This window comes from Microtus pennsylvanicus, chromosome 1 (genome assembly GCF_037038515.1).
Source record: "Microtus pennsylvanicus isolate mMicPen1 chromosome 1, mMicPen1.hap1, whole genome shotgun sequence".
NCBI classification, from domain to species: Eukaryota; Metazoa; Chordata; class Mammalia; order Rodentia; family Cricetidae; genus Microtus; species Microtus pennsylvanicus.
In genome coordinates this window covers 23,505,580-23,521,438 of record NC_134579.1, presented here as the reverse complement: position 1 = coordinate 23,521,438, position 15,859 = coordinate 23,505,580, and the positions used below count along the sequence as shown (strand labels likewise).

The window sequence follows — 15,859 nt, the reverse complement described above, 5'->3', positions numbered from 1 at the left end:
AAAACCTGAATGTGTGTTGAATTAGAAAGCCAGCTGAATGGAGCAGCCAATTGAAATCAGTCTTTCTGAAAACTGGAATTTCCACATTTTTCATTAGAAAGGTCATTTAAGAAGCTGTGGGAAGACTGAGAAGGATTTACTATAAATCCCTCCCATAACTCAAAATTGATCTCATTTTCTGAAGAGTTCGGAGGCTTCCCTGTGACCTGTGGAAACGACAGTGCTGGGCTCATGAACTGCCCAGAAGTCTACAGATCGTATAATAAACACTGAGAGCCCGCCATGATGTGTCCAGCGCCTGCCACTGCACCCTGACCCCAGCCTTGCATCTGCCTCCCATTCACCCACTGGCCTGGCTGCTCCTCTCACCTGGGACTCACTTGGCTTTAGATCGTAGCTTATTTCAGAAATGCCCTCCTGCTCATCAGCCTGTCCACAAGTTCACACATTCCTCTGCCTCCCATAATCTTTGAATGTGGGAACAAAGTTGCTCTTACCTTTCATTTAAACCTAAATATTTGTATAATAGTTTATTCATTGATGATTTTTATATCTATATTCTATATTTCTACTAATCTCTAATTCCTTTTAATCCATGTGAATTTATATGATCTATACCAACCTTTATTTCATTCTCAAACCCACCAATTTCTTTTGTAAAATAATTTTTAAGGCCCATGGAAATTTTTCTTCACTGTATGTGAGGTATTTTTATGAAGTTAAGAAAACTAGTTTCAAGTACTCTGTTAGCTTCTGACATGGTGTGTTGCAGAAATGAGAACCTAGCGAGCATAGCCACTGAATCCAAGACTTAGTTCATCTATTTCCGGGAGATTTTCTCCATCTTCTCATCCCTGATCTGAGATTACTTAGCTCTTTTCATCCTAGAGCAGAGAATGCTTCTCGTAGATTCCAGGATTACAGGTTAGTAAGGCTGAGCTGACATTTATCTTCATAATCTGTGCTGCTGAATTCTGGGGACTTTTTGACTTTGAACTTGTTTGCCTCTTAAATCTCTACTCAGTAATAGTCATTCTCTGTGCATGACGTAGCCAGGACTCTGGAGAGCCGTAAATCCTGATGGAATTGATACCGCTCTGCGCACAATGAAAAAGCTGTCGTTCAGGGATACACAGGGCAGCCCCGAAGTTCAGATCTAGAACATGTCAAGTGCTCGAATGTGGGCCTTTCTAGCTTGATTTTTGTCGTAGTTCTAAAATTAATTTTCCATGTTAGCATACAGAATAATGGATTCCATCTATTTCTATTAGCGACCAGGGTATTTTCATGGCTGTTCATGAGGATGATAAGCTAGCCATCTGAAGAACTTGGTCGCCGTGTCACTAGCAACACACACACAAAACTTGAAGTGCTTTTACTACTGTATTAGTTACTTGTTATGGAAATACCCTACAAAAACATCTTCAGACAGAAAGAGTTGCTTGGGCTTAGAGTTCCAGGGTATGGTCCTCGGTGATGCCATAATCATGGCTGGCACCAGGACACTGAGGCAGAGGATCGCCTTGCATCTAAGGTCAGAACAGAGTGCACGTGGCTGCTCGGCTTGTTTCCCCTTTTCCCTCAGTCCAGAATCCCCAGCAGTGGCAAGTAGGGTGAGTCTCCCCACATCCACGAACCTCATCTAACCTAGAAAACACCCCCACTCTCCTTCCTAGAGACTTGTTTCCATGGTGATTCAAAATCCTGTCAAGTTGGCAAGCAAGATTCTTCATCACCGCTATTTACATACTTAGTCGTTTTAGTATGTGTGCAGAATTAAGTCCTTTGAGATGAAAATTCACCTGATGCTGTTTTGTTTTTTTTTTTAATATACTCGATGGCATCTTAGGAACAGCTACTGGTACTAACACTTAGCTCTCCTGTTAGATATATGTCCAGCTCCATTATGGCACATTGAGCCAGTAGACTACTTGGTCTATCTTCATTCCTTATCCATTTATTATTTTCATGGTTTTCTTTAACTTGTATATAAAGTGAGGCTGGCCTTTACTAATCACGTGGCCTGTTATAGGGAACCAATTAAATCAGATTGACCTTGATAATATTAATTCAGTAATATTATCTATTGTCAGTGGGCCCCAGTGAGTGGTGTAAGGGTATCTTCCATCACAGTGTGTCAGCAAGTGGTCCTGTAGTGATGATATAGGTTATGTAATTATGGGAGTGGAAGATATTGTTAAATTATTCTGAAAAATCAATGTTTGGGTTCATTTCTATAGTAATACATATTTTCGATACATTAGCTAGGTGAATGGTAATTATTTCATGGCTCTGCAACTCCAAGCAGGAAGTTCAGGTTCTGAGTGTCCAAGTGAGATGGTAACAATGCATACATAATCAGGGAATCTGTTTTCACACCCCATTAAGACATTGGGTTTCTATCTCAAACCAATTCTGAGATTTCTTGCCTGAGGAATTCTAGATAGAGCGCCACCTCCCAGGGAACATTCTTCACACAGGAAATTGAACCTTTTTCCTCCTGGGCTTATCTCATCTATAAAGCAAGGATAGTCTCTTCAATGTCTCCTTCGTCCACCACTTTATTAACTAATAGAAACACCCAAGTACCTAGGACAGTTTGTTTGTACTTTTTCTTTGTATCTTGTTCTTTAAAAAAAAACTAATTTTAAAAAACCAATGCAGATGCTGATTGGATGTGATTTTATAAGCCTTGTTTTTTTTGCAATTTTGAAGGTGTCAAGCTTTCTCTGACTTTAGATATATACAGAGTCCTCAGGTACCCACCCGGTAAGACACTGAGGTTTTGCTTGCTTCGTCTTCCTTCATTAAGTTCACCTCACACTTCAACTCATTTCACAGACAGAACAGAAGCAAAGGGAAAGGCAGCCACAGGTGATGAGAAGTTAACCCTCATTTTCATTATAGACGCTATTGTGATTGCTGAACGTCAAGACAGAGAACAAGGAACTGTGCCATGACACATCTCACTGGCCTGGTTACGCGGTGGTGTTAGCTTTTGACACATTCGGGAGATTATAATGCAAGCTTTCTTAGAATTTCTGGGTAAATTTGGAGTAATCTTTTCTGCTTGTGACTTTGGTAACTGAACTCCACTCTTCTTTTCTGCAAAGGGTGGATCTTAGGATTTCACACAGCAGAAGTCTTCCTTCTCTTCCTGTATCATTTCTCCTTTGGTGGCTTTGTATTCCTAGTTCACACATATGCCAACCCCACATACACCATTTGAAATGTTTTGACTTAGTTCTGTAAAAGCTTAAAACCAATGTGTTCAGTTTATTGATGGGAGTTCTCATTCAGATAGCATAATCCTTTTAATTGGTGTTTTCTCACGTCGAGTGAAATGACTTTCAGCCATTTCTCAAGGAAAATGAGAAGGTGAGCCAACCTTGTTCAAGAGGATGCAATAGGCATTGACATTAATAGTTACCATACTGCCAGCATAAATTATTTATACTCCTGTAGGACAAATATTATTCCTATAGAATAGCCATGTGGTGTGCTTTTAATGGAAAGCATACTGTAATATAATCCACCCAGTTAAGTCTGTTTTGAAAGAAGAGCTGAGGATTTTCAGTTGAACTCTTTTGTTCTCTTTGTAGGTCATGAGAGAGTGGGAGGAAGCAGAACGTCAAGCGAAGAACTTGCCCAAGGCTGACAAGAAGGCTGTTATCCAGGTAGCACCCAGCCCCATCGTCACACCAGACAGATACTCACTCATTGACGGCCCCCAGGCTTCCAGCATCTGCTGGAAGCCCCTGTGTTCATATTTGCATGAACTTGGATCCTTCTCACTCCTTGACATCATAATAAATTACTTCCTGACATTTGCTTCCAACTATTTCAAATCAGAATTAATCACCCCAAATTTCTATTGTTGCTCGCAATCTTCTTTCCATTATTGATACATCTTTGCATTGCCAGAGTTCTCAACTCCTCCATTCCCTTAGAAAACTTAAGTGAGATTAGAAATTTAGGACTGACACTGTCTCCAAATTACCTTATGTAAAGAGAGAGACTATCATTGCATTAATAATTACAATAAGAAGCAAATGTGTTGTGTGTGTGTTCCATGTCAGCATTTCCAGGAGAAAGTGGAATCTCTGGAACAGGAAGCAGCCAACGAGAGACAGCAGCTGGTGGAGACACACATGGCCAGAGTGGAGGCCATGCTCAACGACCGCCGCCGCCTGGCCCTGGAGAATTACATCACGGCTCTGCAGGCAGTGCCTCCAAGGGTAGGTCTCGTTGAGATCTCACTTCAGGGCAGAGCGTCAGTGGTGGTACTTGGCTCTGCAGGCAGTGCCTACAAGGGTAGGTCTCGTTGAGATCTCACTTCAGGGCATAGCGTCAGTGGTGGTACTTGGCTCTGCAGGCAGTGCCTACAAGGGTAGGTCTCGTTGAGATCTCACTTCAGGGCATAGCATTAGTGGTGGTACATTGCTCTGCAGGCAGTGCCTCCAAGGGTAGGTCTCGTTGAGATCTCACTTCAGGGCAAAGCATCACTGGTGGTACTTGGCTCTGCAGGCAGTGCCTACAAGGGTAGGTCTTGTTGAGATCTCACTTCAGGGCATAGCATCAATGGTGGTGCTCAGACATTGGGGACTGGAAGCCACATGAGAAAAGGGAGGAGAAATGCCCTGAACATACCTGATTTATAGGTGTGACTTAGATACATTATGTCTTAAAGGCATAGGGTCACGGACTAAAGTCTGCTCTCCCTCTCTTATTAACCCTTTTAGCTAGGACCTTTATACAGTTTTTCCATGCTGCATTATTATTTTTCTTTAAGCCATCATTTTTATCTTTTTATATAAAAAGAATTAACACTGTTGCCTAATCTAGTCATGACTTCTCAGTCTTATTCTCTGCTCGTATTTATCACGTATTATTTTCTTCTGTCCAAAGCACTTTTATGTTTTCAAGTGCATGTAGGATGAAGTTTGAATTCTTTAGGTTAGAATGTGTGTAAACTAGTGATAGCTCCCTTATATTTCTTTATCTTTGAAAATACCTTATTTTTTACCATTGGTTTTGAAAGGTATTTTGGTTGGGTATAGAATTCTTAGTCCAGGTGATATTCTGTTATTACTTTAATGATGACATTTGTTATTTCCAACAGAGAATGTGTACATATTTACAAATAGTCTTTTGTTTTGATCTGGCTATGTTGAAGAGTTTATCTTTATCACAGTAGCTACTTTAACAATGTAAAATGATGGAATTCCATATATTCTTAAGTCTTTTCTGGCCATTTTGTCATCTTATACCTAAGATAATGTCTGAATTTTCCTGCATAATTTTATGCCTGATCACTTTTTATTATCTATCATAAACTTTATTTTGTTAGGCATAGTTAAATGATAAATATATTCAGACTTTGACCTGAAAGCAGTTTGACCCTTTTGTGTTCCACTACTTTTAGATTTAGGTAGAGGAGATCAGTTTTCTTCATGTAGCTTGCTATTCCCTTTTTCCATCAGGATCCCTCTGAGTAGTCTACCATGAATGCTGAATTCAAATTGGACTGCCAAGAACAAGTAATTCCTGTCTCAGTAGGATGCCAGGCACTGTTACCTCCAATCCTAGCCTCAGTTTCTTACACCAGCGTGCACCAATGAGTGCTAAACTACAGGCAGGAGGACAACCCTTTTAGATTCCTTGTGGACCACTTGGTCCTGGAAAGTCTCTGCTGAATCCTCCCTCCTTGGAGTCCTCTGTCCAGATCCTACCTCATTCAGTCTGGAAACTCAAGGACCTCGGGTGCTGACAATTACAGCACCTCACCTTACGTGTCTCCTCTTTCTCTGTGGTCCATGCTCCTCGCCCTGCAGAAATTGCTGATCTTATTTAGTCCATCCATCCTCTTCTCTGGAAGAAGAGTGAAGTCTTGATCCTCTTGATAGATCTTGACTAGAAGAGGGTATCTGTTTGCATTATGTAACTAAATCAAAATTCTACCCTCTGCTGCTGATTTCCTCGCCACTCTGATCTTTCTTTCAAGGGTGAGGAGTTCCTGGCATTCCTCCGGGTACCAAGATGGCACTGACTCTGTTGTACTGATGACATCACTGTCATCTTGGGGGATGGAGTGGCTGGTTCCGGGTGACACCGCTAGTGGCAGACAGGGAGAGCTATGAGTCAGTCGCCCACTGCAATGTCTTCCCTCTGGACCGTACTTCCTGTCTGAACAAAGAACCTTTGAAAACACAACATCCATATTAGCATTTCATTTTCTGTCAACAGTCTTTGTCTTTCTAAGGCAGTACTTAGAAATGCTGGTTATCTCTCTCTGCAGATGACAAGGTTTGGGGTTATTCTTTCTTTAGAGAACATGCTTCGGAGAGGAGAGTTATGGGGACCATTTACCAATGTAGTGGGTTGTGAGACAGGAGAGACACTGTGAAATGATCCAGCCAGAAGTCCAGTCTCTGCAGTAAGATCTTTGTCCGGGGAGATTAGAGATAAATATAAGATGAGGGCTGAATGGAATCTTGTCAGAATCTTTAGTTGGGTCTCAGCATCCGAAAAGGCAACAACAGACAGGGAGTCTTCCAGAGCTGCATCAGCGGGATCATTTTAGATAGCTCATAGTAGTGCTTACTACAGACCTGTTGATTGAGCCATGCATACTGTGTATTTGACAGCAGTATTTTAAAGTGAATTTGTTTCACTGTCAGAAAAAAAAATCAGATTGCTATTGGTCACTTTGAGAATGCCTGTTAAATTGTTATCCCTGAAATGCACAATCCTCCCCTTTCAAATAAGATAAGACTATGTCGTCCACAAGCCTGTGCCGTGGGCCAGTGGGTCCTCAGTGACTGACTCTGTCCGAGTGTTGTTTAAATCCTTAAGCCTGACTCGGCATTGCACTTATCTCCAAACCTCAGACGCCGTTAGAAAGTTTGAGACTCTTCTTGATTGCTTCTGTGCATTTCTCTTATAAGATGTAAAGCAAGAGTTTCCATCAAGTCTTGAAGTTAGATCTACGAAGAACAGGTTTTGGAGAAGTTGTTCACACCAGTCCCAAAGCCAGAAAACGTTAAGTTTTTAGATATGTGATTTAAATATAGCATTGACTATTGAACACATTGGTAAAAGTAGAGGGTTTTGTTCTATTTTAAAATCGTTATATTCTTAACCCCAGTCTTATTCTTAATAGTTCTCAAGCTTCATAGACAGATCTTCTCAAGACCAGTGGGAAATATGTGACCGTGGGCACAAATGCACCCTATTTTAATTAATTAAAACAAAATGAAGAGTTAGGCTGGAAAGCTTGGAACATCTCAGTGTCTTTGAAAATGTAATCGTTTCCATGCCCCCCCCCGACGTGGAGCCCCACCTCACCCTGTCACCTCCTTCCTTGTTCGTGGAGCCCCACCTCACCCCGTCACTTCCTTCCTTGTCTTCCCAGGCAGCTAGCTGTCCACACAACTGTACGGCTGTGGTGCTCTGTGGCTTTTTGTGTGCCAATGTTTGTTTTTCTTTCATCTTTAAAATGAAAAACTTACTATGAAACTGCAAGTGTTTAGGTATTTAAGAAAAATGTATAGCACACAATTGAAAAGGGGAGTGATTTTTCACCAAAGTATGCCTTAGAGAGCAGGGGGCTGGTAAGAACCCCTCAGAATATACATGTGCGTTCATGCACACACACATACACACACACACACACACACACACACACACACAGAGAGAGAGAGAGAGAGAGAGAGAGAGAGAGAGAGAGAGAGATTCAAACCATTTCCAATGCTCATTTGATTAAATTTAACATTAATTCTGATTTAGAACTCCTCATTATGAGTGAGTCTAAGAAATCTTGTTTTGTTATATAAACATTTTTAATTTTAAAAAAATGAGCTCCCACTTGTTTCGAAACATAGTCTAGGTGTTGGAAATGGAGGAGATACAATTGAAGTAGCATCGATGCATTTGGCCTTGAATTGTTGGTTCCTTGAAGCAAGAATGCAGGATCCCAAATGTGAATGTGCAAAATTAAAGCAGATTGTTATAAGTCACCATGAAGAAAGTCAAGAGCGTGTCACAGTTGGCATTTGTCGGATGCTCAGACCGCTTGGCAAACCTTTCCAAGGGCCTGTGTTGCTTTAAAACATCTTTTGTTTACTAATTAATCCTCAGCTCCGTGGGTTCTGTTTTCTGGGCTGTGTTACTAAGCCTGTTTATCCTGAGAGCTTCGGTCTGTTTGGTTTCACTAAACAAGACTTGAAGATGCAGATGTCCAGATCAGTCCTGGCCCCTCCCTGCTCTGTCTCCAGCACACTAACATTTAGATGAAGGCATGAATCATGGAACTGGGTGCAAGTGCTAAGTTTCAGTCCAAACTGACTGTATTTGACAAAGGTCACTGGTTTGTATGAGAGGATGGCACACAGCCCATTTTCTACATGTTCTGGTGGTACTTAATCCCCAAGACAGCCATTTAATCTGTAACCAGGAACAAGTTATTTAATAAAGGAATTCGTCCTCCCCAGTTTGAAAATTAGAGTTAATTTTTCAACTCCTCTTTCAGTTAATATTTTTCTACCTTTTTTTTGTCCATAATTCAAAACCAGAAGGACTTATTGAAAGTTCAGGCAAGACTGTGGATGTCTTCCTTCCAGAGGGCACTGACAGTCAGATGGAACATGTAGACTTTGGTGACTATCCCAGTTGGGAAGATCTGCTTCTTAATTAAAGAGGAACCAATGGACAGCGACTTTCTGGAAAGCAACCCCATGAACATGTGTAATACTGCTACCCTAGTAGTGTGTACTAGTCAGAAAGCCTTATTATCCAAACTCTTCCTGTAGAACGCATCTTTATTATCTGAACTGAAAACCGCCAAATGGAGTAGGCCATGGGAATGAATCTTTTACCATTTTCTCAAATTTGTGTTTGACCTAGCATAGTGATTTTCTAAAGAAAATATCAGATACATTTTTTATTGGGCTTTAAAATTTTCACTCAACACTAGACCTACAGACCAAAAAAAAAAGATTATTTTTTTAAAGATTGCAATGTAAGTTTCTCCCTGCTGGTTTTGATTTATTTTGTTGGTTTCTGTTTGCGTTTAGTTTTGCTGGTTTTGTTCTTATTGTTCTGCCTACCCTACCCCCAAGATTTCATTGAGAATATGTTTATAATGTTGATGGCAAGACAGAGAAGCAAACTCAGCTGGGACCCAGCACAAGGAAGTGTGCCTTTAAGCCTTTAAGCCAGGACGCAAATGTTCTATACAGTTTATATCGTATGGTTAGCATTTCTTGAAATCTGAGATAAAAAAAAAAGACTTCAAAAAAAAAAACTCTGGCTTTGTAAAAACAGGAGAAAATTACTTTTTCCTGGTGAGACAAAGTTTAAGGTTTCAAAAACCACCAGGGTGCACTTTAATGCCTCAGGAGAGGGTTTTCTGAGAAAGTCCTTCATGCCTTGGAAGGGTTAGACTCCCTGTGTCCTGAGTCGTTAGCTTTGGACTTGGCTGGATTGTATCCAAGCCTTTCCATCGCTCTTGCTACTCTTACTCCCTTCAGAAAATGATTTAAAGCACAAGTGTCTATTAGAGGAAGAAGCCAGATTTCCCAATCAAGCGTGAAGCTGTAGAACAAGACAATAGGGCTGACTGGTCATGTAATGTGCTTCCCATGTAAGGAAGTGAATAAAGGGCCATGTATGTAGACATGAGTGGCACGGAGAAGAAGCCTGTTCGCTGTTAGTGATGTATATCTTCCATTCCAAGTCCCAAATTGAGAAACGATATAAAAGAACATTGGAAATGTGATATAGCTGGGAGGTGGGGAGCTTTATTATATTACCTTAGACAGAGAAGGGTCATGATTTCCTTCCATTTTGTGGTCATCAGTGTGATATCGACAGGTTATAAAGACAATGGATCTTTTGGGATTAGTGGAATGAGCCTGTGGAGAGAAGCTTGGATACAGCTGGACTCTATTAAGTATTTTCCGGGGCGACTACCCACTTAAAACACCTTCCTAAATGACTGGGAAATACTGGGTAAATACATCTGGTGGGTTTAGAATTTCACTGTGGTCTGTGAAAGGCAGGAGGCTGGTCTTCTCATCCGAGGGAGATGCTCACTTTCATGAGGAAGGCACAAAGGGTCATCCACACACTGGACCTTCATCTGAAATTATACTTGGCTCCTCTGAGTCACTCACCGATTTAATTAGCAGTCATTTATTGGCAGCCACACTGTACCAGGAACTGTGGTAGGGGGCAGGAATGTGCCATACCTTTGTTCCCGTTTCAAAAGGTATGTGTCCTATTTTGTACATCATGTAGGTAGATGTCGTCTTTTCAGAGATTAATCCTTAAACGCTGCTTTAAAAGGCAGTGTGATTCCGAGGTGAAGGTAGGGTGAAAGGGCCGCATCAGCTGCAAACAGGGTAAAGACCGTCCCAGAAACAACAGTGACAATAGAAAGGCCTGGATGTAATGACTTCCCGTGAGGCAGATCTGTTTTCTTTACTCTTATTTATGAGGTTTACACCCCACCCACTGCCAGTGTAGCCAAATTGCAACGTTAATACACATTAAGACTGTCTTTACTGAAATAAGACTTTGTCGGTAAAATATCTATATAGCCAGTTAGAGAAAATTGCAAGACTTTTGGTGCTTGACATTATAAGGAGAAACAAGAAAAATATTAAAATATTTATTATCAACATATTTATAATGAGGAACTTATTTTTGCTTGTTCTATGAGAAATTCAATTTTGAATATGAGTAATGTGATCAGGCTAACATTTATGAATAATAATTACTTTAAGAGAATTTGCTTCTATGCTCTGTATAGCTACAGTAAAGATAACAAGCATTTTTTTTTAGCATTCTTGCATGAACGTTTCTTCTTTTTAATTAAAATTTAAGAAATTCATCTTTGTCCTGGCATAATCGAATAAAGCTCCCTAAACAATGATGATGGCTTGTTATTCTAAGATCAGTTATTGAGTTCTAGAAATAACTAATGCCTGCCTTGGAGAATTGTGGCTGAAAATCATAGAGATGGTCATCCATTTCATTTTTTTAAAGGAAATACACATGAATCCTATGCCAAAGCAGAGGTCTTTCTTCACACACAAATGAAAATATAATAATATGAGGAGAATGTTGCTTATTTTTCTTCCTTGTCTGAACACCGTCATCTGTGAGGCCCGGATACACACCACTTGAGGTGGTTTGTCTGTCTGTTCTCCAGCACAGGAACTAACCTAACTTTTCCAGTTTCTAAGCCTGATTCTGAAATTACAAGGTCAGAGCAGCCAAGCCGAGCCCTGCAGTTTGTTTATTAGGTGGGGGCATCCTACAATCTTCAATGTCCCGAGCATTGCTTACGAGAGTCTCCAGGCTCACAGGGTGATGAAGTCAGAGCTCATTCTGGGCCCTTGGGGCTCCGGGAGCACACAGGGACAGGGCTGCGGATCCTCGCCGCCTGGTGTACTTCTGCTCAGCATCAGGCTCTGGGCTTCTCAGGGGCAGTTAGGAATACCGTTCCGAGGCACACAAAGGAATAGTGGTACGAAGTGAGATAAGCGCTGGAAAGCATGTGGACACATTCAGTCTTTAATTATCAGACTTAATACAAGATAAGGATGAGTTCAGAAGGAAAGCCCACGAATATCACAAAAGCCTAACTGGTAACTAATACCTTGAATCACTTTTCAGTAATCTCCTAATGAGATTGACGGAGGACATCCCTATCTTGCTGTTTCTCCCTCCTGCTTCAGACCTTTAGCGAAGTGGAGCCTCCTGCCATGAGCCTAGGACCATAAATGAGATTCACTTATCTAAATCCGAATCTTCTCACTTATTATAAAGAACTGTAGTCAGTGTGCGCTAAAAACTCAGCACTGTTATCTCCCCTAGCCCTGGTTTCATTTTCCCTTGATTTTCGCTGCTTGCGTCCACCACTGTCTAAGAAATGTTAAATAGAAGATTTCAGGTATAAACCGTAACCTGTCCCTGAGTGTAAAGAACTAGAAATTCAGATGAGAACCCCCACAACACCATTTTTCACCATTCAGTTACGTCTTTGTCAAAACTATCTGTGTTTGAGAGAAATCTAGCATGTTAGAGTCTAGGACAGGCCCACCTAGTGGCCAGGATAATACTCTGGAGGCAGACAGCTCATCCCCAAACACTGAGCGGCCATGCCACATGGGCCATTGTGTACCCGACGTCACTTCAGCCCACCTCAGCCTTCCTTGTGCTTCTTTTGTGAGGCAAAGAGAAAAACTCACTGTGCCCTTGCCTGGGATGAAGATTTGATGAGGTCCCACACATGTGAAAAGCATGTCACTCCCCGTAGCTAAGCAGGAAGCTCATTCAGTTAAAATGTGCTGCTAACTGAGCATGTTAACCACGTCCTGACGGGAAATCAACAGCTGCTGAAGGGTTGGTTAGGGGAAAGACTGTGGGGCTCAGGAGCTGGAGGTGAGAACCAAGCTCGTTGGTATCTTGAATCCTCTTTGATAGGCCAAGTATTAAGTTAGTCAACTAACAAAACTGTTTCTCTCCCTCTTCCTCCTTATCCCCCGCCTCAAAGGCATTGCCTTCTGAATTGCAAAGAAGTAAAAACTAAGTCTTGATTGTTTGTTAATGAATGTTAGCAATAATAAATAGTAAGGTGAACATAAGCCATTCATGCTGAAAGTGGAAGACAGGAATGTATGGGTGCTAGCTATAAGAAACCACCTTCCCCCGATTCTTTAAAAGATTCTTTAGCTTAATCCAGAAGACCAACGCTAGGCTGGAGTGTCTGTACAGTTGCTTTTTGGTGAAAGTTCTCTCAAAAATGCCTTAGAGAATCATTTTTAGGTGGTTAGCCCCTAAAGGTAGATGAATTTAAAAAAAAAAGAAAGAAAGAAAAGATGAAAGTAAAATCCTTGCATTAGGAGTTAAAATGTTTTTCTCTTATTTGAACTCACAAAAGTTGGGGGGAGTGAATTTTCTTCAAAATAATTCTTTTCTAGAGACAGAAATGGGATAGACATTAAGTACTTTAAGCCATCCATCAGACAGGTGCATTGTGGGTAAACAGAGCTAGCTAGTATGAACTTTCTGTCTCCAACCTCGAAAGTGTGTGTAACTTAGCAAGAAGGTTCCATGACGCCCTGGTTGTGCAATCCTGTAGATAAAACAGCTCTAAGGGTGAACCATAGTCAACCTTTAATTTCTTCCTTGAAGGATTTGTTTTAGTTAGAATAAATCTCTGCCTTTTGAATATATGCTTTATAGGTTTAGCTTATCAGTCATCTGTCTTGGTGTTTCTGAACTATGAAAGCACATCTTCTGGTCCATCAATTCAGCTGCATGCTGTCGTACAAACGAGACTTATGATGATATGCTTCTCAGACCGGTGTTTAGAGGCATCGGTCTTTCTTCTGATTGTGGTGAAACAGATTTCTTCTCAGAATACGTACATAAGCCAAGCAGATGAGGGCAGTTTGTTTTGACTGTGTGTGTGATTTCGTCTGTGTTCGGGAGCATGGGAGCATGGCCTCTGGCGGGCGTGCTGCAAGTGCAGAGGACCCGTTCTGGGTGAGGCTCCGTGGATGGAAGCTCCTGGTGGACAGGAAGAGTGGGACCTAAGCTTGGCCCTTTGTATACACGTGGAAGAGGGGGATCTAGCATAAATAATGGAGTGCACAGAATGCAGCAACTGAGATTGGCACGGCACTTTGTGGTAGCACAGAGAGAGGACACCAAACTCCTTGCAGAATTGCCAGGAGAGTGCCTGAATATATAACTAAATATATAGTAAAAGCACTGTAACCCACCCTCATACATAACACGTATACACTCACGTGTGCACACATATACTTATTACATACGTACATGCCACAGAGAGTTTTTGGTAATAATTCTGAACTGCCCAACTGTTTTTCAAGGTGTCCAAGATATAATCTTTAATAACTCTGATTGTCCAAACATCCCCAGGTCCATTCCTGACTTGAACTTTATAGCTCTGGGATGTTTAGTTTGGCCTTAATGAAGGATGTACGCCTTGCAGATCATCGTCTGAAGTCACAGGGAAGGATACCAATAGCAGTAGAACTGCTGGACAAAAGAAACTTAAATCCTTTATTTAAAAAAAAAAGTTTTCATGTAAAATTGGAATAAAATGAAGTAGAACTGATTAGAATAAAAAAAAAAACCTGAAGCACTTAAGAAGAAACTTAATTGTTGCTGAGAATATTATAATCTGATGGCTTTAAAAGAACTTAATTAAATTTCAAAGTAAAATAACTACAGCTTAATGATTGCCTTTGTTCAGGGGAAAGATAATGTTCCGTGGAGCTTATCATTTTCCTCGCCATACAGTTGAGTAGTAAATTGCACATTATTTTCCTATTTTGATTACTGTACCATGGTATGTTACTAATCAAGGGATTATTTGTGAAGCGTAACTTCTAGAGTTGGAGCTGTGCACGCCCATGGAAATGTAGCTGTCATGAACGCCCTGTGACTATTTTATCAGAAGATTGAAGGAGTTTACTGAAACCTGGGAAATTCAAAGTTTATTCCCCTTTTACAGCAGGAAGTACTTATTTGGAAAGAAAGTGCTGAATTAGGACATGTCAGAAATGCTGAGAGTGGCAAATACTTTATAAAAAGGAAGAGTGGTCTGAGCAATTACCTGTTAATGACGAGGAGGGAGAATTAGCCGCAAGCCGGCTTGCAGTGTTTGCACATCATGGGACCCTTGGCCTGAATGCCAATGCAAGGGGTGATGTCTCAAACAAACGTGAAACTCATTTTCTTACGGTTTTCCCCACAGCCTCATCATGTGTTCAACATGCTGAAGAAGTATGTCCGTGCGGAGCAGAAAGACAGACAGCACACCCTTAAGCATTTCGAGCACGTGCGCATGGTGGACCCCAAGAAGGCTGCGCAGATCCGGTCTCAGGTAAGCTCCGAGCGTGGAGCCTCTTGCGACTGGCACAGTCCAGAGGTGCGGTTTCTTCAGTTGATGGAAAGATGTTTACCTGTCTCCAGAGCACCTGTGGTGGGGCGGCAAGAGTTCGTGTCTGGACCTCCAGAAGCTAATCTTCACCGGGCTTAGTGGCATACAGTTATGTGGAGGCAGAAGGACTGGCAGTTCAAGACCCGCTGGGCTACATGGGAGGATGCTGGGGAGCTTGCCTTTCTTCCTGAGAACTCAGTTTAGTGCCCGGCCCCCATATCTCACCACCACCTCTAACTCCAGGTCCAGGGATCTGACACCATCATCTGGCCTTCCACTCACTGGTCCCTGCACATATAGCTGAGTGCACACAAAAACGCATACATATTATACATAAGTAAAAAGAAAGCAAATTCTTTTTAAAGGGAAGCGTGTTTTAGTAATGTGTGCCTTGACATTTTCCAAGTTTCCCCCAATAACGTGGAATTTAAAAATCTGAAGTGTCAAATTTTAAAACTAGTGCTTGATCTTTTAAAGTTAACTGCCAGGGCTGGGAAGCGACTCAGTTGATGGAGTGCTTGCTGCCAAGTACTGGGACCAACCGAGTTTGGATGCCACTGGTACGGCTGCTCACCAGTCACACAAGCGCTCAGAAAGCTTAGAGGAGGATCCCTGGAACAAGCTGGTTAGCCAGAATGGTCATATTAGGGAACTTTGGGTGCAACTGAGAGACCCTGCTTCTGTGAACAGGGGCATAGCAGTAGAGGAAGGTCTCAATGTCACCCTGAGGCCTCCGTACACACACATGCACACCCACATACACGTGTTCAGTTAAACACATGCAAATATTCATAAATGTACAAAAATAGATAAAATAGGGAATAAAGCCATCAACATGGAGAAAGGATCACTCAATAAACTGAAAACGTGACAGTC

At 41.5% G+C, this 15,859-nt stretch overlaps 1 protein-coding gene across 6 annotated transcripts in view; it reads left to right on the top strand.

Moving 5' to 3' along the window:
- App (amyloid beta precursor protein) overlaps positions 1-15,859 on the top strand; it is a 223,101-nt gene that overhangs the window by 154,206 nt on the left and 53,036 nt on the right. For all 6 annotated transcript variants that reach the window (XM_075959214.1, XM_075959223.1, XM_075959211.1 and 3 more), the window contains 3 exons: positions 3,603-3,677; positions 4,080-4,238; positions 14,798-14,926. In XM_075959214.1, coding sequence (XP_075815329.1) covers positions 3,603-3,677; positions 4,080-4,238; positions 14,798-14,926 — 363 coding nt within the window. The remainder of the gene's footprint in view (positions 1-3,602; positions 3,678-4,079; positions 4,239-14,797; positions 14,927-15,859) is intronic.